Source organism: Gadus morhua, chromosome 9, assembly GCF_902167405.1.
Source record: "Gadus morhua chromosome 9, gadMor3.0, whole genome shotgun sequence".
Taxonomy (NCBI): Eukaryota; Metazoa; Chordata; class Actinopteri; order Gadiformes; family Gadidae; genus Gadus; species Gadus morhua.
The window spans coordinates 4,429,511-4,455,002 of NC_044056.1; the positions used below are offsets into that span (position 1 = coordinate 4,429,511).

At 46.3% G+C, this 25,492-nt stretch overlaps 1 protein-coding gene across 2 annotated transcripts in view; it reads left to right on the forward strand.

Annotated features, from left to right (window-relative positions):
- Positions 1-399: 399 nt before the first annotated feature.
- Positions 400-25,492, forward strand: part of LOC115551388 (alpha-1,3-mannosyl-glycoprotein 4-beta-N-acetylglucosaminyltransferase C) — a 97,317-nt gene continuing 72,224 nt past the window's right edge. Inside the window, exon 1 of one of the 2 annotated variants that reach the window (XM_030367094.1) lies at positions 400-849. In XM_030367094.1, the coding sequence (XP_030222954.1) occupies positions 784-849 (66 nt within the window). In that variant the 5' untranslated portion in view covers positions 400-783. The remainder of the gene's footprint in view (positions 850-25,492) is intronic. The other variant, XM_030367096.1, reaches the window with a different exon arrangement.

The window sequence follows — 25,492 nt, forward strand, 5'->3', positions numbered from 1 at the left end:
AGATACCATCGCCTATCTCTAATTTTCTTAGAAAGAGACAAGCTGTGTTGACAGCGAGGACCCTAAATTAAAAAAAACATTGCTATTATATTGCTCAAGACTCGTCCACTGAGCTGTGAAAATCGACTCCTTGTATTCATTAGAGAGAGAGAGAGAGAGAGAGAGAGAGAGAGAGAGAGAGAGAGAGAGAGAGAGAGAGAGAGAGAGAGAGAGAGAGAGAGAGAGAGAGAGAGAGAGAGAGAGAGAGAGAGAGAGAGAAAGAGAGAGAGAGAGAGGGGGGGGGGGAAACAGAGAGAGAGAGAGAGAGAGAGAGAGAGAGAGAGAGAGAGAGAGAGAGAGAGGGGGGAGACAGAGAGAGGAAACAGAGAGAGAGAGAGAGAGAGAGAGAGAGAGAGAGAGAGAGAGAGAGAGAGGAAACAGAGAGAGAGACAGAGACAGGTGAATCAGGGGGCTGGACGCCACACATGCAGCGCTACAGCGCACGAACAGCCACTCACCGCCCTCCGCTGTGGATTCGCAAGGGTCGCGACGCGCAACGAGGCGCTACAGTGTGTCTCTTCGTAGCGGATGGCGACATGCCCTCAGAATGCCTTCTTAAAACCCTCGAAGTTTGTTGGTAGCGACAGCCGGAGGGACATACCCCAAATCTCGCCAATCGGGTGCATCAACTGCAGCCACATAAAGCCCAGCTGAGCCCGGGCTTTGTTGTCAGTATAGTAAGTGAATCGGCACCGTCATCCGAGAGCATCCTAGCCAAGGAAACACGGAGGAGCATCCTGATGCATGGAGCAAGAAGTTCTTTCATATCTCGTCACGACGAACGGCTTTCAGCACTCGGTGTGTCTTGAGGTGAGTGTCATTGCATGCTGTGATGGGAAAGCAGATTCGATGTTTTTTGTTGTTGTTGATATATGCACCGCTGATTATATAATTTAGCGTCAAAATCGCGAAGTATAGGAGCTGTCAGCTTGATCCACGTGGCTGGATTGACAATAACTATTTTACTAGGCATTGGGATTAAAAGTCGATCCACGCAGACGGACACGTCGCTAAGTTTGACCATATTTTCAGGAATTGTGGGCTACAATGGAACTCATTAATTGCATGATGCTTTCATAATAGGCTATACTACACTGAAAAACAAACTCAGAGGCGTATGATGCTCAACCTCACCTTGCACTGTATCGGTCTTAGCTCGAAACATATGCATACATCGGTTACAGCCAAAGACCAATACGTTGAGCAAAACAATGGTTGACCCTTCCATAACTGGCACATAATCTGTGTGATTAGTTTCAAATAATTATCTGTAGCGAGGATTCAATTTATGCCTTCATTAAAGCAGTAGGTCATCGTATGATTGATAATGAACAATAGGCCTATTTAATTTTTGCAGGTTGCAAAAAATATTTACTGAAATTCAGCATTAGAATCCATACCTAGAACAATGTACAAAGTAAGCAGTGCACAGAACGCGACAGTGTCGCTGCACCAAAACAATGCATGTCCTTCTCCATGTGCTCCTCCATCATCGCTTGGCTCTGCCTGTGCCCCGCGATGCGAGGGAGTCAGACCGCGGGTCTCAGTACGGATGTGGCACAATCACAATTAGCAAGCTGACATGTTGACGAGTCCTCCAAATAGCTCTTTACAATGTCAATGCCCCCCAAGCAGAGATACACATGGTTTGAAAGAAAACCTAAGACACATTAGGCAAAAACACAGTGAGAATTAAAGGGTGCCCTGATTACAGTGTTAAAACTTAAGTTAAAACAGCTTCATGGCTCACCCTAGCCATGCAGTCTAGAGGGGCCCTAACCGTTCAGTCTGTAGAGGGCCCAAGCCATACTGTCAAGTGGCCCCTGGCCATTCTGAATAGCCTTGCAGCCTATAGGGCCCCCATAGCCATGCAGAAAGCCCCCTAGCCATGCATACTATAGAGGCCCCTAGCCATGCAGCCTATAGGGTCCATGCAGCCTGTACATCCTTAAGGCCCCTAGCCATGCAGCCTATGGAGGGCCCCTAGACATGCAGCCTGTAGATCCCCGTGGCCCCTAGCAATGCAGAATATAGAGGGCCCTAGCCTTGCAGCCTGTAGGGGCCCCTAACCATGCAGCCTATAGAGGGCCCTAGACATGCAGCCTATAGGCCCTGGGCAATGAGCATGTTGAGGCCCTTAAGCTGTTCTCTGAAACTATTGTTAATTGGGAATATTTCATGGTTCTTATTATCATCGGCTCGGCACCCTTTCAGTCCACACATGAGTCGGTGTGAGTGCTGCTATACCGAAGAGCTTACTTGACTGATGTCTGTCAAGTCCAGGAATGAGTCTTGTTGCTTTAGGGTTGCCAGTTTGATCCCCATGGCTGCTAATTTGTCCTTCCTATTGTTGGTTTATTGTTGTTAACTGTACAGTACCCTTCAGACTAGTTTGATGTAATAATGACGGTGTGGGTTCTTTGTCACCCAGGGGTGAGAATGGTCAGAGCGAAACCACTAACAGCGTTTCCCTTTTGTACTATTTGTAAAGGCCCCATGAGCAAGATGCTTCACACTGTCCTCTCAGAATGCTGCTGGCCAGCTGAGCACTAAAAGCCTTTTTGAACCTCCTGAGAATTATTGCTGCTAAGTTGTATCCAAGTGAGATTTTAATATTTGAAAAGAAGATGAATTGCAAAGTGTGTATAATGAATGAAGCTTTTTTCTTTTTTTGTATTGAGTTCAGATGTTAAACATTTTATAGAATTGATCCGTGAAGCACGCTTGGGATAAATATCACAAGGCATACTTAAAGCAGCCATCTGCCATCTTTGTTCATCACAAACTTAATGCATTTGTTTTGTAAATACTCAATGAGCAAATCAATCTCAATCTTTGGGAATAAATTGTAGAATTACAAACGACTCATTGTTAAAGAAAGTACTCTTAATAAAATAAAATCTCCAAATTAGAAATTAGATTCTTTAGAAATATCACATCAACCATAATTCATTCAGCTGTGTTTAAGATAGGCCTATTTTCAAGTGTTGATGTTTGCCATACATGCATTATCTGTTGCCTCTTAGTATAAATGTAGACTTATGCATCAGTTTGAATCCAATGACAGTATAGAGTTGAATGATGTACCGATGTGGGGTTTTTAAACCTGACTCTTGCTGAATCACACAAATACAAAAGAGGACAGTTTCAAACTGCTCGAGTGTGCAATCTATTGGGATGTCGGGGAAAAAAAACACTGCATCTCTCACTCCTCTGCCGGGATACGCAAAGGTTACCAAACAAAATATCCCCCTTGGTAAGGGATGAGTCAATCTGAAGAGTAATTTAATTAAAATGGGTTTTGGAGCTACTGGGAAGAAAATGACGTTTATTTACCCTCTTTGCTCCAGAGGCGTGTTCCTCTAAAGAACTTCTAATCCTTCGGGCATGTCAGGATTCTTACGACCTCGACAAAATGTTTTGAAGGATTATTTTTGAAGTCGTAGAACGATATCCCCCTTCCACAAAAACCCACTTTAATGACAGGTAAAGTCTATTTACACTGGTGAGGATTTGAAATTGGAGAGGATCTCAAACAGAGAGGTTCACCATTATTTCCCCATTATTTCTCTTCTACAAGACAATAGAAATACAGCTTATTTTTCTTCTTCTTAATACTTCTTAGATAGCTAGCGCCTATAGCCCCTGGTTAGCCCCTAGCTAACACCTGGCTAAAGCCTAGCTCTCCCCATGTATGGTGCACACACAGACTGGCCTCCACTCTGTTTGGCTCCACATAAGAGGCCCCAGTCAATTTCACTGTAAAAGGTTAGACAAATGCCACAAATAATTGTGACGGAAACGCTCTCCGTGTCCAATCCTGATTCCGCCTCTTGGGTGGTCAGGCCACTGTAATTATCCCAGGTGGAGGAGGTCAGGGGGGGGGGGGGGGGGGTGAAAGGCTGAGGCACGGGGAAACTATTATAGTCTGTGTCACGACAGGCAATGCGACAAGGAATGATACGGAGGCATGCGGACGGAGACACAGATGCGGTAGTAGTTGATCCCTTGCCCCTGTCTGTCTTCCGCCCCACAGTGGGGGTCAAGTTTAAATACCAAGACTCCGTTTGAGCAATTTATCAATTTAAAGACAGAGTCACTTCCTTGGTGAATGTATTGGTGAGTTATTTGAACTATTTGCTTTTCTGAATGACTTGTTCACTGGCTGACAGTGGCGGCTGTCTGGCTGTCTGACTGATTTACACACTAACCGTTTGACTATCTTACTGTCTCGTGGGGGGGGGGGGGGGGGGAGGCAACTTATCAAGACTTTTCTGACTGACTGGCTTACTGATCAGGCCGAGTTGCACTCCAACATGGCTTACTGATTTATTGACTTGCTATCTGACCGACTGATTTACTGAGCGAATGTCTGCCTTCTACACTGACCAAGTTCTGCATTAACTGAGTAATCGGATTAATTTGCTGACCCAGTCACGGCAGACTCTGAAGAATGCTCAGTGAGTGAGTCTGAGTGTTTGAGTGAGTGAGTGTGTGTGTGTTGGGCATGCGTGCAGCAATCAGCCGCCAGGAAAAACCTGCAATGGCCCGCAGCATGTCTGGATGTCCGTTCACCGGATCAGAGATGCTCTGGTGCTGCAGAGTGGCTGGTCCAAGCACTGGGCTGATTGGATCCCAGAGGCTGATGCACACACACACACACACACACACACACACACACACACACACACACACACACACACACACACACACACACACACACACACACACACACACACACACACACACACACACACACACACACACACACACACAGAGAGAGAGAGAGACCAGCCTTGCACCAGACGCCTTGAACCCGCCTGTGCCACATGGCTTTGTGGAGAAACTCTAACGTGAGGTTATATTTTCAAACATACTTTTGAAGGAGTTCTAAGTCCTGTGTAGTCAGCCCTGCTGAGCAACTTAATAGATATCCATAACCTTGAGGAACCCTTATTTTTTTTATTCAACCGACGTGCGTAGTCACACAAAACTTTTCACCGCCGTGGAAATACGTGCATACGTGAGCTGTAACAAATGTTCACCCATTCTGGTACTTGACATAGGATGTGTCAATGCCTGCAATCTTTGACAATCACTGCGTCTAAAGTTCTTTCAAAAGTCTTCCGAACCCGAACCCGAAAAAAAAAAAAAAAAAGCCTTATTGACGGCAGTGCCATCTTCAGTCAACAGACTTCGCTGTGTTCACATCATTCCTTCTTTTGTGAAGCTGGGGAGGATTTCTCAGCAGCTCATGGTGGCAGAGATAAGATAAGATTGCAACAGATTTGATTTCAACAACGGCACCTTTTCTTGGGATGCTTTTATTAGGGATTTTCTTGTAGTCTCATCATATTTCTTTTCCTGATTTCAACAGTTTTATAAAATAAAATGTTGTTTTTTGCAACAGACATTAATTGCCCATAAAACAGATTTGTGATTTGGGTTCACATCTTCTTAATCTTATGATTAATTCTATTTCTTTATTTTGTAGTGGAGATTCCGTCGTAATATTGGCAGCATGTCCTTCTATTCCATTAACGTTACCATCTTATGTTTAATTCATGTCCAACCCATGTTCCATGCTCAATACTACATTAGAAAAAGGTAGGTCTGTAATTGGATTTTGCCTCAATTAAGTGGTGTGCGACGTTGGATCGATTCATCGTCAATCCCTGGACCGTGTCGAGGAAAACCCTAATAAAATGAAGAGCGGCTCGAAGGGAAGCTAGTAAAGGCAACTGTTGTAATGGTTGCAATCATAGGATCTATACACAAGGGAAGCATAGCATCGGTGTCATGTGCTAAGGGGACATGCTCAAACCAGCCATGGAGCTGTTCTTCAGGCAAACAAAACACAATCAAAATACCAATATGTACCAACTAATCAGAGGATGACACTGAACCGGCCCGCCTTATTAAATATGCATTAATCGCAGGTTGACAAAGAAAATAAGGCAATCTGTGTTTGTTTGGCTTATATAAGGCAGAGTTGCCTAACTCATTGTTCTCTCGCTTGTCTGCGCTCTCTCTTCTTCTCCCTCTCTCAGGCCAGCTGCGTGTAAAGGCATTGCTGAGCTTTGATCATGGTTGTGAGTTTGCTGAGTTGGATGTGACAGATGTGAACAAAGGCCTGGTGCACATGTGTTGGTTTCATGCTGAGACTTCACAACTTTACACAAATATAATAAAAAGCTCAAAAAATGTCCCAAGAGGCAAGCCTTCAAAGAGGATGAGAGGACGATGTTTCAATGTGTCAATGTTTTCGTGTAATAATGGCTGAGGTACTCACTTAGTACTTCAGCTCTGGCTTTTTCTGTTGTTGGGTCCTATCAAAGCTTTTCAATTTTTTTCAATTTTATCTATTAATGCATGTCATTAATGAGAAGGTAAGAATTAGGGCATTGCTCGAGGATTCCTGCATTCCTGTAGACTGTGGAGCCTGGGGTTTGGACACGGAACCTATAGGCTGTCAGTCAAACACCCTGTCTCTTTGGAAATCTAAAGTTTCAGATTCTATCTCTGTTCTGCAACCCGTATGGAACACTGAGTAGCCATCGAGGGTTGGAGGAATAGGGACGGCGGATTGGTATTGTAATGGGAGCTAATTAGCAATGTGTTGGCTTCCATAATAATACCAATCGTCCATCCTTATTCATCCACCAACCAATGGCTACTCACTGATTTTATTATGGTAGCTAACTAGAACTATGTTGTATTAAAATGTTAGGGACATCCAAAGTCAACATGACTACAGGTTGTCCTCGCGACTCAATCTTCAACCTTTCCCTTGTGGACGTTTCGCAGGACTGCGTCGTTCCTTTAAGAAGGGGGCGGGGCCTCTCCGAAGCAGCGGACAGGTACCCCTGCCAGGGAACCAATGAGATATGAGGTGCTGGTAGTGGCACTTTGACAAGATAAAGTCAGCCTGTGCAGAGGGAAGAGGAGATAGCGGGTGTATGGGTGAAGACGGACCTCCTGGCCCACCCCACTACCATCTCTTTGTTTCACACTTGAGAATATAAGCTTTCTGCTGCCTCGAATATTTCATTCTGATTGTTGCTTGTTGTGATTTCAAGCCCTTTGTATTTCTGGTTCATGTCATGTTGCTTCCCTTGTTAAGCACATTTTATTGCAGTTTTTGCACAAATGGCGCCATATAAAACAACATTTTATGGATTATTGGATTGATTGATGGCAGGGATCTTCAGCTGCATGAGTGATGAAGATCAATAAAGACCTAGAGTGTGACGGAGCTCCCCCCCACTCTGGTCCACCGAGGGCGGGTGTGGACTATGCCCCGGTGGCCACTAGCTAGGCTGTCTATCTCCCGGCCATGACGCCCACCGGTAGACTGTATTCATCGGCCATCAAACCCAGGACCTTTTTATTTAAAGTCCACCATCTACCTGCAAGGCATCATGGCACAACTCCTCTTCATGATAAATGATCTCAATTCACTAAGTCGTTTTGGATAAAAACATCGGCTGGATGGCTTAATAGTAATAAATAGTAATGGCGGTGCTTCAGGCAGAGAGTGTGTTTTTAATACTGAACTACATATGCCTGTAGTCCGGCAGCTCTCTATGCATGCTGGTCCGTGTAGTTTTATTTAGCATACTGTATTCAGGATGCGTTGTGAGTAATCCCCGTCCGTCCGTCCGTCTCTCTGGGCTTTTCTCTGCTCCCTTCTCACGCTCTTTCACTATCTCCCCCAACGAATGCTCCCATCTCCCCCGTCTCCCCCTCCTCCTCCTCCTCCGTCTCCCCCTCTCCCCTCTCCCCTCTCCCCTCTCCCCTCTCCCTCCACCCTGCGGCCTGGCTTATCTCCTCAGCTCTGCTCTGGCTCCGGCGTGGTTTTCCTTTTGGCTCTTCTTGTATGTCACAGACAGGAGATGGGTCGTCTTCTGGCCCACACACACACACACACACACACACACACACACACACACACACACACACACACACACACACACACACACACACACACACACACACACACACACACACACACACACACACACACACACACGTAGACACTCGCACACAGGCACACACGCACGCACACGTAGACACTCGCACACAGGCACACACGCACGCACATGTAGACACTCGCACACAGGCACACACTTACAGGCACACACGCAAACAGGCGCGCACGCACACACACACAGGCACGACGCACACACACACACAGGCACGACGCACACACAACACACCTGTAAAAGTGACGGGTGACCAGGGTAAAGACATCTCTACTGTAGCAGCACTGGAGGCCTTAACCTGTTAACCTGTTGTGTGACTGTTGCTTTAAAAGTTATTGTTTTTTTTGTGGTTGTTGTTGTTGTAGTCATCCTCATTCAATGTCATATCCTGGAATCCGATTGGCCTTTGTTTAAATGTTTTATTCCTTCTACCAAATAAGGCAATGTTTTCAGAGGCGTGTTGCTTCATCCTTTCAGTGAAAAAGGCAATATCGAGAGTGTGGCTTTCATCCCTGTGCTGAATCATAGAGGTGTTAGGACACACACACACGCACGCACCCCCCCACACACACACACATTCATCGCCTCAGCCGGTATCATCTTAGGAGGAGCAGTGCATGTTTGAACTGTAAGCTTTCCATGTCGCCCCATCTTCAGGTTGAGTAGACCCCCCCCCATCCCACCCCCCCCCTCCACCGTAGGCACACCGGCCAACAGGTACAGGCCTCAGATGCTCCTCCACCACCTCCTCCTCCAACACCTCCTCCTCCACCACCTCCTCCAGAGACCGCCTCTTCTCTCCGGCCCGTCTGGCCGGATCTCGCTCCATTGTCTGCCTGCCGGTGATTAACTGCTTGGCTGCCCGGGCGTCGCTTTGTGTCGGGAGACGTTCGCCTCGGCCCACCAATGAGAGCGTGCACGATGAGGGCGTGCACGATTGTGAGGGCGTGCACGATTGTGAGAGCGTGTACCATGGCGGGTGCGTTCACGTTGTTGGGAGCTCGCACGTCCCACGATGGGGCACGGTGGTGGGAGCGTGCACGGTGGTGGGAGCGTGCACGGTGGTGGGAACGTGCACAGTGGAGGGAGCGTGCACGTACAGGAGGAAGATGGTGGAGGAGGACGGCCAGGATTAGAGGGTCAGCTGAGCTGTGATTTATGACCCCGGGAGAACAAAAGCTGTGTCTGCCGCGGGAGCAGGAACCATAAATCTGAGGGAAGTGGGTCAGGTTGGGTCAGCTCTCATCTGCTCTCCTCCTCCGCCTTCTCCTTTACCTCCTCCTTCTCCTCCTCCCTCCTCCTCGACCTCCCTCTCCTAAAGGTGCCTCTTTTGCTTTTACCTTCGTTTATTTTTTTTCCTACTCCAAGTTGTGGTCAAGTGTTTGCCACTTCCTCCTGGGGCAAAGGGCGGCTGTAGCGGAGAGGTTAAGCGCTCGGACACTCGGGGAATATCTGTGATAGATGTGCCGCGTTTGGCTGGGATTCGTTGTTTGTTACCCAGAGCGACAACACCGTGAGTGCATTCACTCTCAGTGCACTGCAGACCTGAATTATAGCTTAAGTTTATGCAGTCACGCGTTTGGCGTTCAGCGGTTAGTTTAAGCCATTTCCTTTCTAATTCTGGAGCTGCTTGTCCGATGTGCTTACCCGATGCTCGAGCCAGTTACCCGGCATTAATGATTAAACCGTTTTTTTCGAAAATAAATTGCTGGTATCTAATTGGCTATTTGACTCATTTCGGTCACTTAAAGCAACACGAGTCAAGACAATTTATTGTAGAATAACCTTTTTTCATTTTTGTTTGATTCTCTACACTTCCCGACAACAATCAATAAATCATATGCTCTGATGTAAAAAAAAAATAAATAAATCTGGTATCCGTGGCTGACCCAGGCCTGTAGTAAGCCTGTTCAATTATTTAATTGGGCCTCAATATTTTTTCTACCTAGCTAACCGTCCACCTGCAAGCTGTCTCCCTGTGCTCTCATTGTGCTTTAGTAAAGCTAGCAAGCTGGTCATGTGTTTTGGAAGTGTTGTTTTGGAGGCAGGCCTGAAGGGAGGGGGTTGATGCTTTTTGGGTTGGATACTCTCAAATTTGAGCTTACTCTGGCTGGTTTCACCAAATTGCCTACCCTAGCTTTAAGTACCCCTCAGTAGCCAATGATGGAAGAGAGAAAATCCCATGGCACATACTCATCTACAAAGCCACAGAGGCAAAGTTCTCATTAGCCAACTTGTTAGCCTGCCATTTGAAAGAACCCATAATAAACCCCTCATACTACATCTAAACCAGAGGACAGTGTGTTTTGGTCAATCTGAGGGCTGGGTTTTCACATTCAGTTTAACTTAACAATCTCTCTTTCGCTTTCATTCAGAGTTTACCCAAGTTTTGACTTTATTGGTGTGACTCTGTGTTGTTGCATATGGAGGCATCAAAGAGGATATCAAACAAATGCAAATGCCCTCTATGGAAGGGATGGAGCGGTGAAGATCAGAAGTCTGCTGAGTTTGACTGCTGTAACTGCAAATGGAACTGCTGGGATTTGTGTCCATGTTTACAACAACATTCATCCTACTTTCACCACGAGATTCCCTGTGAGTAGGGGAGAGTGTTTCATTTGATCGGCTACACAACAGGGATTTACGCAGCTCATTGCGGACACAAGTTTGTGTGTCTTATGCGTCATGTGTCACAAGCAGACATAACACATTTATTTTGCATAAAAGAAAGCCGAGCCAGGAACAGAGAGCCCATGGAACAAAGCTTGGCTTTTTCATCTTATTAAGTGAAAAAACACTTCAAAGATGATGACCCTGATCATGGCATATTTTCAACTATTATTGAATGGTGCTAAAGAAGATGGCTGTTTGGCCATGGAATAATTTGCACGATAAACATCATCAGCACATTGGTTGAAAGCAACATCACAGAGGCTGAGGAACGACGTAGGAACGCTCTAATGACCACCCTGGGGTGTTTCTTTGTTTTAGCTCCATCAGAGCCAAAGCCCTCTTAATGTTAGCTTAGTTTAGCAGTGGCTAACGGTTCTCCTCGCTCAATGTACTAGCGGCGCAGTAAAGAATGGTATTTTTCCTCTGGTAACTCTAGTCAGGCCTGACCACCAATGACAACAAAACATTGTTTGATACTTAATATTCTTTTGGAAGAAGTAGTGGCGCTATTATTAGATAATGACTGACCGATGTATTCATTGTCCCCGTTGTAAACTCTCTTATACGCAGCAGAGTATTTAAATTTGATTCTTCCTTTCCTCTGACATCGTCGACCACTGCAGGTGTTTGAGGAGATGTCACCAGCATCCATCTCGAATTTCTGAGCATTCTTTCATCTCTGTTCTCTGGCTGTGAAAAAGGCCTTCATCTTCATTTTGTATAAGAACAGATCTGTAGAGAGGCTGCAGGCCATGTCAATGGAAATACACACAGGGCATTTTAAATCATTTCTTACTGGGAGGGGGGGAATGAGTAAATTATGCTTGAAATAGAACAACATGAAATATGACTCACTATTTGTTGCTACTTAGATCTGTTCCTCAAAAACGAACCTGGGCTATGAACTGAGCACGTCGACATTTACATTTTTCTGGACTTCCTACTAGTGTGGAATCATTAGTTTGGATTAGTATACAGTTCAGCTTTACAGGAGAAACAGTTTGATCATTAACAAATGCTAAAAAGGAATAGCGAATAATCTTCGGTGATAACACGGTCTACCTTCACACTGTGTCGTCGCACCCCAGAGACATTCGGTTTGATTTCCTGTAACCTATTTTGTTTTCATTTTCATGGCTGGCATTTTGGAATCAAAATGGTCGTAATGCGACAGGACCTCTCCAAAGAATCCCGTTCTGAATCGGAGCGACGGAAGGAGAGGAGTAGTATTTCATTAAAAACCTTCTCAGTGCTTCACAGCATAAATTGTGCTGCTGCTGTTGTGAAGTAACTCCATAAACATAGCAAAAGCCACTAAAAGGATTCATAATATGATTCTAATATAAAATGTGTACATGTTTTTATGCCAAAGTCCAAAGCATGGCATTTCAGCAATTACTGTGACCTGTATTGTTATTGGTTTATTCTCCCTTTTATGTTATTTATTGACCCGAGGGATGAAGATATCAGTCTTCTCCCCCCCCCCCCCAGCCCCTCGGTCCATTTGGTACGATCCGCAGAGCTGGAAGTATGATGAATGACCCGCTGAATCCTCCACGTCTAAGCCTCTCAAGTTCCGAGTCAGGTGTCGGCTCCTGGTGCCTGAGTGGCACAGGGCGCCTCTGTGTAATTATGAAGTAATGTACTGTGATCTGGTTGTGTCATTGGCCCTGACCCTGCCTGATGTCTATGTTCCACCGTGATGACAACACACCCCTCCACTTACATAAATGTCACTTTGCTTCCCCCCCCCCCCCCTGCAAAAACCCAAAGCTAATGTCATCACTCCTTCAAATATGGCTTATTCACTCCCCGACTCAGTACTGCAATTTAGGTGGCACCATCGCATCAAGAATAAACGTTGAGTGAACGGACGGCGTAATAGAGATGGAGAGAAAATACCCTTTTCATTAGTGCAGAGGAAGCTTCTGCCTTCTGGTGTATGGTGCATGGGAAGGCACTGCTTTGTTCCATAGCACAAGCTTGTGGTTTCACTCATTATCTCACCTTCAACCAGAGGGTGGATGGAAGCATGGAGACGGTTCGGTTGCAATGACTTTGAGAATAATTGTCTTTTAACCAAAATTCTCAAGGGGATTAATGTATATATATATATATATATATATATATATATATATATATATATATATATATATATATATATATATATATATATACACTTGCACTGCTAGGTATACATTGTGTTACTCATTCTGTTCACACAGAGGAAACCGCTTTAATGTATGGTGGCCTTTAACGTTGTGCTGTTGCTTTCTGTGTTCTACTGATGCAGCAATAATTTAATAATGTCATTGTCAATGTCATTTTTACGAATCTCGTTCGAACCCCAGGCTAAACATGGTCTCAAAGCACTAGCCGCCTGCTGACATATGTATCACATCACAACAATAGTGGATCATGTACAGAATGCAGTCCTTAATCACTTGGAATCACTCCATGGTCCTAAGAGAAGGAAACTTGGCATTCAGCTGGCAGGAGTGGGCGAGTGACTGCCCTTTACAGTAAGTTAACTGTAGTGACATTTCAAAGTAGCCACACTACCCAAATGTCATATTTCAACTGTTTCTTTGTTTCTTTTTGCCAAATCTGCGGTCGGCACCGTGAGGATTTGTAGATACAATTCATCACACTGGTGTCGTGTTGTCAAGAGTGCAACAAAGATTGATTTGTGTTTGTGTGTGTGTGTTTCTGTTTTGCAAGAGTGCTGCAAACTGTTCCTTCTTCGCACCCCCACCCTCAACTATAAAGCTGCCCTAAGTGATTGGCGACGACCAGAAAGCAGAACGTACCCTCCGAAAGCAATCTGGTTAACAAACTTTGGCTCCTTCCCTCCATCCATGCGTCCTAACCGTCTCTCCCTGGAACCCGATCACACCCACCGTTCTATAGATGTTTCATTAGCTCTCAGCGCACTGCGTCCTCCAGAAAGCCAAGCGTTTACTACTTAATGGACGGATTGACTGTTTCACGTGGACCCTCCTCCCCAAAATCTTTAACCAAGCGAGGCACAAGAGGCAGGAGAAGAGTCTGGGAACTTTTATAAATGATCTTGAACAGCTGGACAAAAGTCTGGCAGTCCAAAGTGAAAAATGACATGCATTTTTGAGCAGTTTGAAATCGGATAAAGTGAAGCTTGAGTAGTACTTCGGTGCTCCGTTGAGTTTGTTAAAGAGAAACGCGTTCATGCAGTTGGCTTTTACGGACGAAAAGTAATGGACGTGTGGACATTCTACATATGTCCTATACTGTAGCACTCCAAAGACATGGATTTAAATATACATGACTGCGGGTGTTTTTTTCAGGGACTATTTCTATTCCAAAGTCCCTGCCTTCGGGACAAGTGCTTGCTTACAGTCTACATTTAGTTAAAGAGAAACGCGTTCATGCAGTTGGCTTTTACGGACGAAAAGTAATGGACGTGTGGACATTCTACATATGTCCTATACTGTAGCACTCCAAAGACATGGATTTAAATATACATGACTGCGGGTGTTTTTTTTCAGGGACTATTTCTATTCCAAAGTCCCTGCCTGCGGGACAAGTGCTTGCTTACAGTCTACATTTAGTCAGCGCTTTGAAACATATCTAGGGAGAGGAGCATCCCCAGGCCGTAGCACCTCATCCATAAGTAGTCCCGGCCAGCGAATACATTGAGAGAAGCACGCCGCTATTCAGAGGCAAATCTACTGCCGTTGTTGTTTTGCATCCGAGTCAACGTTGAGGAAGCAGCACTCGCTGGCCAGAAATCCCATTTCCCAGCCGAAGGCTTCCCTCCACCTATTGATGTCCTGGGTAGTACGACTAACTGTGTGTGTGTGTGTGTGTGTGTGTGTGTGTGTGTGTGTGTGTGTGTGTGTGTGTGTGTGTGTGTGTGTGTGTGTGTGTGTGTGTGTGTGTGTGTGTGTGTGTGTGTGTGTGACGCAGAGCTGGGGAGGCTGGGAAGCGGGCAGGCGCTGAGGTGAACCAGAGAGATTAGGCGGGAAATTGACACTGACAAATCTCTTACATTAAGACTTCCTGGGCGTCTATCAGTGGGGAAGGCATAAGATAGCAGTGCCCACGGATGGCGGCATGTTTTTTTGTTGTCGTCACCTGCTATAAAACCCTCCTAAAACCACCCCGGCGTCCTCGCAGCACAGCAGATAAAGCAGCCAGGTGCGTCTGGAGAGATTTCATTTGACTAATGTGTTTACGGCGTCAAATAATGAATAAAGCGAAGGAGACCGGTGTAATTAATTTGAGCTGTTCTGTAGCTAAATAACAAAGCAAATATAGGCAAAACTGTTTCATTTCCCTTTGGAACGAGGGAGTGTGTTTTTTCCTTTTTTCCCCCTTACCCCCCATCTCTGATGTGCTTTAAGGAGATAAAGCCCGCCCTGATAGTAACTGCGGCTCCCAGTTAGTGTTGATAGTAACCCTTTGATGTGCGCGCCGCGCGTCTCTCCATACGTCTGCTTGTTTTCGTGTTTTCCTTTTTCCTTCAATGGAAGAACCCCATTTGAATACCAACAGCCCCGGCACGGATCTACAGTATTGCCGTTTGAATTATAGTTCTGTTTAGCATTGAGCTGTGCAAAGGTGGAAAGGTGAACATGGCATCTAGGAACAGGTGAGGGGGTAAGGGCACGTGGCTCAAGGATGCTTAACAGGTCACAGCAGCAATGATTAGGACGCATACCCAGTAGTGTATGAGAAAATGGTGTGAGTGGGATCTCTGTGAATCCCAGTCTAGGTGTTTATACACCAGTCGGACTGGCTTAGCCCCTTAACAGGTTCACATGGTCTTTTTCTTTTCTAAAACTATATTTATTTTGGACTTTGAGTGTTTGTCTCTTTTTTGCCCTCTCGATAGGTATTGGCACCCTTTCCGCTGTTGCCTAGCAACATGCTAAGTCGGTGTGACTTTAGCACCTTCCCCTGATTCCCCATCCAGTTACCTTGGAACGCGTTCCCGTTTTCACGCCTGTGAATACATTTCCATTGTCACTGATGGATATTAAAACGGCAGTGATGCAGAAAGTGGCCACACGCAGGTTCCACCGTCGCCCTGCGGCACAAATGCAAATAGAGGAGGACACGGTGGAAGATGGCTGAGGCCACCTTCTTTTTTTAATGGGGCATCAAAAAAAAACAGCACACCAGCCTTTTCACAATAAAAGCGCTCCCTCCCTTTGTGAATGTGATGCCGCTTGACAAACGCATGATTAGTGGAAAATAATTAAGAACGCTTGCGGTAATTACCTTTCTTTTCCCTGATAGCTCTGTATTGTACACTGTATCCAGGCGATGCTGCTGAACATGCAGTACATTGTGAAGCACATATTAACACCACTGTAACACACATTTGTGTTTCTCAACACAATTTGTGGATTTTTGTTTGGGAACATCCTGGCACATACATTAAAAACAAATGGAAGAATTAAAAAAGACTAAACTCTATGTCCTAGCATGGATTTGAGGTCATGTAAGTGGCATGCCAGCTGGAAGGATGGAAGGATGGAAGGATGGAAGTAAAATAATAATCAACAGTGTAGACAGATGTGTCACTGCCTAGTGACGGCAGCATCCAGGAGAAGGTTCCAGAAGCTACAGGAATAGCGGGGGCTTAAAGAGGAATCCCGGATTGGGACTACAAAGAGAAGGGAGCGAGCTCTGCTTCCCAGGGGTCGGCCTCCGCCAGATTCCAGGAACGACCTTAGGTACTCTCCATCCAAGAAAAGAGGGATATACGCACAAAATAATGCAGTAAAATTAAGGTGCCAATCGGCTTGCTGGTTAATGAGCCAAAATAAGAATGGGTAATCAATTTAAATCGGGGTGCTACACAATGTTAACCATATACTTTGTTTTCAATAAGTTGTGGTTTCCATTGCAAATAATACACCAGCATATTCCAACGACACCAAAGCCATACTTGGTCTTTGTTTTATGGCTTTCATTACGGCTATACAGAAACTTTTGTATGCCTGGTATTCTGGCGAAGGCAGGAATGGTATAGTGGCTTTGGCGTCGGCCATATTTCACTCGGATCACTGGAATCCAAGCAGTTTTATTTTGGTGGTTAATCAAGAAGACAAGCTGTTAAATATTCATGCATGTGTTCTGTTCTTAAAATAAGGCTCATTAGCACTCGCAGACTCTTCCAAAGTCCCTCCTCGCTCTCGTCACTCTTACAAAATAACAACCAAACCCAAAAGTGTCATTCATATCTTCACAATCTCCGGGCTCCAAATGGGTGGGCTCGTATTTTACAGAGCAAGGTAACCTTAGTGGCAGACAGAAGCTGTGAACAATTGGGAGGGTTGTTGGAAAAAACACGATCAAATAAAGAAATACCACTTTTGAATGCCGTCGGATTCGGTTTAGCGAAATACACTTTGTCTGGATCAAGCCAGGGAAAAACCATCATCGGCCACTTTGGATCCTAATTATTATCTCGATTCAAATCCCCCGCCATTCCCGCGAGCCCTAATGTGCTGTCGGAGAGAGGGCAGCACAGTGGGAGGCGACCCCATCAAAAAAGGAAACCGGCCAATCACAGAGAGGAGATCAATGGTCTTTGTTCTACCATCAGAACCATCGGGACCAGCTGACCTCCACACCCCAGAGACCCTCCGAGCCAAATGTAGACACGGTCAGCTGAATCGTTGAAAACATTATTCATGATGCCGCCAAACACGCTTAGCATATCATCACATGAATAAAACTAGTACTCGCTCTGATAAATTAAACTGGAATCAGTGTTAAGATATCTGGGATTCATCGACACCATATCCCATCATGATTGTATGCATGTGTTTTATTTATTTGCCTGATTAGTTTAATAGGAACGTTAAAAAGGAACTGAACAGCAAAAGTCAATCTTTCCTTTCTTTCTTTGTCTCTCTCCTCACTCCCTTTTTCTTTATCTCTCTTTGTCTCTCTCTCTGTCTCTGTGTGTGTGTGTGTGTGTGTGTGTGTGTGTGTGTGTGTGTGTGTGTGTGTGTGTGTGTGTGTGTGTGTGTGTGTGTGTGTGTGTGTGTGTGTGTGTGGACAAAATGGCCGTCAGTCCTGAGTATGGTGTGCAGAGAACTAGTTGGCCCCCAGGAGTCTGGGGGCCTCCACATTACCTCAGGGTCCCTGGCGGGGAGCTTTCCGGTGGTAGACAGACTACCAGGGAGGAGGAGACGTGCAGCAGTAGAGATAAGACGGACATCGCCTCACCCTGCCCCGTCCAACTCGCAGAACTCCAAAGAGTTATTTTTGAGTGGCCGAGGGAGTCGTTAGCTTAAATGGATTGCTTATAGCCGTCGCCTATAGTCCCTAGCAAGTGTACTATGGTGTCGAAAGGCCTGATCTGAGATTTAACACACTAATTTACAACCTCCCGCTGGTAACAAAAAAACGGGAATTGGGAGAGAGAGCTGGCAATTAATCTGGCGTTTGGAAGCATGCGTTTAATCAAGGCGCCTAACACGTCTCCTTGTTTGAGGGAGTTCTTTTGTAACGATCGCCTTTATAAAAGGCGATTATTATTTATGTATATAAAAGTTGATTTGCCCGTCTGTTTTGCTAGCTACTGACCCTTAAAGCAGTTATTAAGTGGCAACATAACGACATAACATCACAACGTCATGACGTGTTACTGGATGAGCTTTGAGGCTGGACTCTGAACCAAATAATCCTTTCTTCTGTGCCTGTAATGTCTACAAACACATTAGAGCAGGGGGCTTCAACGTTTACCAGGCCGAGGACCCCCAAACTGATGGAGAGATGGAGCGGGGAACCCCCTACCTATATATTGTATAAAATTGTGTTTTATATTAAACTGGTCCTATAGTGCCATGTATAAATGTACCTTGTTATTTTGCATTCAATACTAAGATATTCAAATAATACACAGGTTCATCTATTATTCATATATATCATCTACTATTTTTTTATTCTAAACATGTGCAAGGTACAGTGAGTAGGGTGGCCATGCCACGGCCATTCATAAACATAACATAAAATAATAAACTGATACCTGCCAAGATCAACTGTCTGTCAATTGCTTGTGATCATGCATGGAAGCTATCGAAACGCTGAGCTATTTTAAAACATAAATGTGGAAAACGAAAATGAGTGACGTTTTTTCGTGTCCTTCTTAACACTCTACACGTAGTCCGGTAACTTATCAACGCCAGCGTCTCCGGTTGCTAAGCGACGTCAATGTCTTTGGAGGACTATTTCTCTGCTGATCGCTTATTTTCCCGATAATGAACGGCGTTCTGTACATTATCCTTTACATAACGGCACTCTCTCTCTCAACAGTCTTGGCTGCGCACTCCAAAAAACGTATTGTTTGCGGCGGAGAAGGGAGTCGATATAAAGACCGGACGAGAAACTGACGTTGCCGTGCTGTCCTTCTTCTTAATTGAATGAGCAGGCATAGAAAAGCTCTCTCCTGCTGGGCTTTCAATTAAATCAAATACATAAAAATGTCGCAGCCAGTCCAAATGTGTCAGGTGTGAGCGATAGACATACGAACGTACGCTTACCACTGTTGTAAATGACATATATATAGTACATTCGGATCGCATGATAGGAATAGATCTATTCTGATTAGAAATCGGATCATAAGTGTCCATGTAAACGCGGCTAGTGTGTTGGATTCATGTTAATGTGTATTTTCATATATTGTATATTTCAATTTGTATATTTCAATTTTTGCAAAAAATTGCGGGGGTAATATAAAAAAAATGTCTAATCAACCAAAACTTTCGCGACCGCCGTGCAGTACTTCCGCGGACCCCCTGTTGAAGACCTCTGCATTAGAATGTTTTCTGTGTTCCCCGTTAACATTTAGGGTTGGGGTTGTGTTTAATATCTTAAGACCCGTGGAGCTCAACCAAACCTCTACACCATGTCTCACTTTTGCCACGCCTCATGTTATCTCCACGCTGGCCCTGGTTTCCGAACTCTAAAGGACTTACACTTGCCTCATGATCGTAGAGAATTATTTTTTCACCAGTAGCACAAATGCGATATCTGGCTGGATGGTTTTCTGAACAACCTGAGTACTTAATGTTAAACCACTTGCATTGAGGACATATGTTATTATGTTCCCATGCCCTCCAATGCCCCAATGAGTCCTACTGTGCACTTGGGAAAATGAATCTCCTTTTGTTTCTGGTTCTCATAGATACTTTCTCCACTTGTTTTTCCAGGCACAATGTTTGTGGTTCAGACGATATTGACTGGTCTTCTCAACCACACCTGTACATTGCACTGGATAAAAGCGTCTGATAAATGACTGAATATAGTTTCAAACATTCAGAGGAATGAGGAATGTGTGTTTTTCATCTGCTCTTATTTTTCTATCAGAGACTAGGGCCTATATTCTGTGTTTAAATGCCCGCAGGGAAGATCTGACTCAAGTTCACAAATATTGTCTGGATCTAGGCCACACTAATAACACTCAATTCAAACATAGTAATTTCAGTTCTTTCAAAATGTTGTTTTTTTTGGCCTATTTCGCAATGTGCTGAGTCTCGGTTATTATAGAAGAGGAATATACGAACAAATCAAAACAATGTCTTGACATTTAACACAAATGGATTTCCCATGGTTCCATAGCGCAGTTTTGGCAAACAAGTCAAATATTTGATTGAATATGAAATGTTGATTTGTGAGGGTTGGGACAGAATGAGCAATTAATTTAATGCTGAAAACAACAGACCATGTAACGTTTAACATTCATAAATCAATGTGTTTTTAATTCCTAAGGAGAGCTGGAAGAGATGGAGAAAGGATTGTTGAGGAAGAGAAGGATGGGGGAGGGAGAGTTAGAGAAAGGATGGGGGAGGGAAAGTTAGAGAAGGATGGGGGAGGGAGAGTTAGAGAAGGATGGGTGAGGGAGAGTTAGAGAAAGGATGGGTGAGGGAGAGTTAGAGAAAGGATGGGGGAGGGAGAGTTAGAGAAAGGATGGGTGAGGGAGAGTTAGAGAAAGGATGGGTGAGGAAGAGTTAGAGAAAGGATGGGTGAGGGAGAGTTAGAGAAAGGATGGGTGAGGGAGAGTTAGAGAAAGGATGGGTGAGGGAGAGTTAGAGAAAGGATGGGTGAGGGAGAGAAGGATGGGGGAGGGAGAGTTAGAGAAAGGATGGCAGTAGAGAGAGATTGAATCAAGAGAGGACGTGGTGAAGAGCGGGAAGATACATGTGGAGTGAGTAAAGTGAGGCGGAGGAAGAGAGCGGACGGAGAGAGAGAGACAGAGCTATCAGTAGAGCAACACCAAGGCCGCTACAGCCGCCTTCTGGTCACACTCTCAACACTTCAATCCCGGTCCCGTTTCCCGCTCATATTTGTCACCGCGGTGCTCCCCCGTGACTTGTGTGGCATGTCTGCGCTATCATCACCACATCCCCGCCGGCCTCCGCCCCATAAATCTAAATTATTATTGGCGGCGTCGTGGAGCCGCACAACAAACAAACCCCGAGATTCGGACAGGACATAAAAAAACGAACAAAGTAAAAAACAAACCAGGGGGGGATGAGATCCCAGCGGTGGGGGGGCGGCATCGGGTGGGTCTCGGGAGGATGGCAGTTAAATGGTCTGCCCTCCTGCGGTATGAGGCAGTGTTCAATCATCCAGGACAGCCCGGCACCCCCCCCCCCCCCGAGGAATACAGGGGGAAATATATGACAGTGCTGAGGGAACGCCCAGCACCGCAGCACGGGGCCTTGACAAACAAGCGCGCCTTGTTCCCGCGATGCACCGCCATTCCCGCCGCGGCACATTAATTACCAGAGCGCGTCTGTAACACGCTTGATTAGTGTCTTAAATGTCCCCGCCTGAGGAGCCCCGCGGCTGCTTCTCCACCGGGAGGGAGGCACGACTCCGATGAATAGTGTGACAATCACGATGATCGATGGGCTTTGTTTGTTTTTTCATATTGGACCCTCTTCATCTTCTTCTTCTTCTTCTTCTTCTTTGACTTTACTACTCCTCCTCCTCCTTCTCCCCCTTTCCCCCCTCCTCCTCCTCCCCCTCCTCCTCCTCCTTCTCCCCCTTTTCTTCCTCCTCCTCCTCCTCCTCCTCCTCCCCCTTTTCTTCCTCCTCCCCCCCCCCCCCCCCTGCCCTCCACCTCTCTTTCCTCCTACTCCTCTTCCCACTTCTACGTCTTCAGACCACTCTGAGATGGTTGGCTGAATGTTTGCTTTTTTTTCCTAAGAATATCTGACAGGCTGTTGTTTGTGAGTGATTTAAGTGTTTTGAAGTGCTTGTACCGTCTGAAGTTTGAACCGGTGGTCCTTTTTAAGCCCATGTTTATTTCATGAAACACAAGCTCTGCTAAAGTCACTTCCACACTGGCTCCTGTTGGATGCTCTATCCGGCATATTGTCTATACAGGAGGAACCCATAGCTGAGGTAAGATGTGCACTACATACATATGGTTCGGCTACCATCAAATATGTTTTATACATGGAGGGGAGCTAATAATAACCAGGCCGGCATATCTCAGTGCCAGTTCCATCGGGTTTGTTGACGCATGCTTTCTCAACACACAAGTAGGAAAAATCCGACGTTTACAAAATGTGCACCTGAACCCAAATACAACGTCGGTACACCGTCACAACCCTCCCTTCGGCGGGAGTGTAATGCATCGAAGCCATTGTCATGACGCGTTCGCTGCGTGCATGGCAGAATTCATTACTAAGAACCATCCAGCCGACCAATACTCTCCCTAATCCCGTTCGCTCCTTCAACCCCCGGAAACGGGACCCTGTTTACACCCAGACTCATATTTTTGTGCACCAAATTGCCGAGCCCGTGTCAATGTGATTCTGATTCAGCGGGACCGGGGCGTGGGCTTGTTGAGTTCTGGATGGATGCTCTTTATCTGGCGGGGGGGGGGGGGGAGGATAAAGGCCCCCCCTGTGCTCTCGCTAGTCTTTCCGTGCCACCGGTCTCCACCTTTTCGCTGGGCTACTGCACGGCTCATTTCCCTGGCCCACATCATGGTGACTGGAGCGTCGCTGAGCACCCTGAGCTGACACCCAGCTGTGGGGTGATTGAAACAAGAGTGTGAGCTCTTGTCAGGGAGCTCCGGTCAGCGTGTAATTGAATCCTACCGTGTTTGAGGGGAGCGCGACTAAGCATAGCCCAGGATGAAAAGAGGGGGTAAACACTCCACCACAGACACACAAACGCGCTCTCTCTCTCTCTCTCTCTCTCTCTCTCTCTCTCTCTCTCTCTCTCTCTCTCTCTCTCTCTCTCTGTCTCTGTCTCTGTCTCTGTCTCTGTCTCTCTCGTCTCTCTCAAGACTCTCCAACAACATAATGTGCTCAAATGCAAAAAGACAAAGCAATCACGGACGGCGTGATCATCATTCACACAAAGGCAATCGTTGCACGCATGCACACATCAACACTCCCACTACAAGCTCATTTGGACGGCGACGCAGGAAGAGGTGGGAAGGAAATTAGAAATCTCCTCGTGAATGTGATCTCGGTGAGTTAACGCAGGCGTTGAGCTGCCTCATATGCTCCGTAACAGGAAGGAATCTCCATGAAGTCAGGTCGAGTCTGGATGGTTTTCATGTGGGCCGCCATTGTAATTGCACTTTTTAGTCCCTCTTATCTCTGTCATAAACTTTCAGGAGAGAAAAGGAATTAATTTAACCGTGGGGGGAGTACCGCTGCCCAACTGTAGTGATATCGATTTTCAATATGGTGAGTTATACCTCTCCTTGGAAGTAGAACATAAATGTTAATTTTCTTAAGACTGAAAATGTCTCCGCTTCGAAGGTAAACCTGCTCTGTGTGTTCAGTAAAAAGAGCCCTGGCAGTTTGCCTTTCAGGCAAACAGTTCTAAATCTACTTCTAAACTGTTATCGAGAGAGGCCAGATTTATGTGACTCGCCTTGTCCTCGCCTTCGTCGCGGTGGAACGCCGGGGAAAAGAAAAGTCCTCTTTGTTTATAACTGCAAATCAGATATGAATGGAATGTGTCAAGCGCTGATTCGAGCCATAAAATAAAATGGTTCTCGCTGCGCAGCCCATGGTTGAGCCCTGTCATTTCCAATCTCCCCTCCTGAATATCTGCAGCCACATTGTGTGTGTGTGTGTGTGTGTGTGTGTGTGTGTGTGTGTGTGTGTGTGTGTGTGTGTGTGTGTGTGTGTGTGTGTGTGTGAGAGAGATTGTTTGTGTGTGCGTGCATGCATGAGTGGGTGTATACATATGTGTGTGTGTTCTTGTATACTTATGTGTGTGTGTGTTTGTTTACGTGTGTGTGTGTGTGTGTGTGTGTCTGGCGCTGAAGCCAGGGGTGAGCGGGTGGTCTTTGTATCACAAGCGAGCGCATCGGCGCTCTTGGAGAGGCGAAATGGGATTACATGGTTGGAGCAGCTCACACACGCCTCAGACATGGCTCAGAGGGCCTGCAGACGGCTGGGGTCTGTAGGAGGTGGTGGTGGTGGTGGTGGTGGTGGTGGTTGTTAGTGATGATGGGGGTAGAGGTGACAGTAGTGGGTGGAGGTGAAGGTTATTCTGCTGGTGGTGGTGGTGGTGGTGGTGGTGGAGGAGGTCTTTGCTGTGGGGACGATCTATGGAGCTATTTCTGCCCTTCTTCTTCTCATTCGGTGGTACAGTCCCGGTACTTAATGGCGCCGACTCCCCAGGACATTGTTTCAATCTAAAGGTCACCACGGTCCCCGGCTCGCACGCGACCCCCCGCGACCCCGCGGCTGATTGGCTACCCTAACTTCCCCTTCTTCGGTCCCTGGCTCCCGAGGCTAGCCCTTTCGCGCTCTGCTCCTCTTTGGCTAATGACCACGGAGCGGTCTGCGCTAAGCATTTTGACAACGTTAGCACGCCAGTTAGCAGCCTCACTTCACAGAGAAGGGGTACTGGAAGAGCTATTTGTAGCCATAGTCCCGTTTGAAACGAACAAACAGAATCATTTATCAAATGTAAACAACGGCTACTCCTTTCTTCCGCTCATTGTGCGTCGCTGATGGGGCGACGCACAACCTTCCCCCCAGCAGCGTCCCATGGTAAAACAAGGCTTTTCTTGTCGCTGCTGCTCGACCACTTTTATCAGAACAGGCCGCTGCTGAAGCGAGGACCGAACAAAAGACAAATGGATGTGCTAAGCGTCTTGGGTTTCTGCAACTTCGGCATCTACTCTTTTGTTATCATTGACGTCACTGACTGAGGCCCGGGCATTTGGAACCCCCAAAATAAGTCTCTGGGCTGGTTGCCTGGCTGAATGTCTGTCCGACCGGGTGGCTGGTTGGCTGACTGTCTTGACCTGCTTACTGACTGGTTGGCTGACCAGTTGGCTGGCTGCCATGACCGGCTTACTGACTGGTTGGCTGACCGGTTGGCTGGCTGTCTTGACCGGCTTACTGACTGGTTGGCTGACCAGTTGGCTGGCTGTCATGACCGGCTTACTGACTGGTTGGCTGACCGGTTGGCTGGCTGTCTTGACCGGCTTACTGACTGGTTGGCTGACTGGTTGGCTGGCTGCCATGACCGGCTTACTGACTGGTTGGCTGACCGGTTGGCTGGCTGTCTTGACCGGCTTACTGACTGGTTGGCTGGCTGCCATGACCGGCTTACTGACTGGTTGGCTGACCGGTTGGCTGACTGTCTTGACCAGCTTACTGACTGGTTGGCTGACCGGTTGGCTGGCTGTCTTGACCGGCTTACTGACCGGTTGGCTGGTCGGCCGACCGGCTGTAATTTATCTAAGGAAATTCATGTGGCGCATTATCGCGTATAGTTTGCTCTGTGGGCAGTGGAGCGTTAAA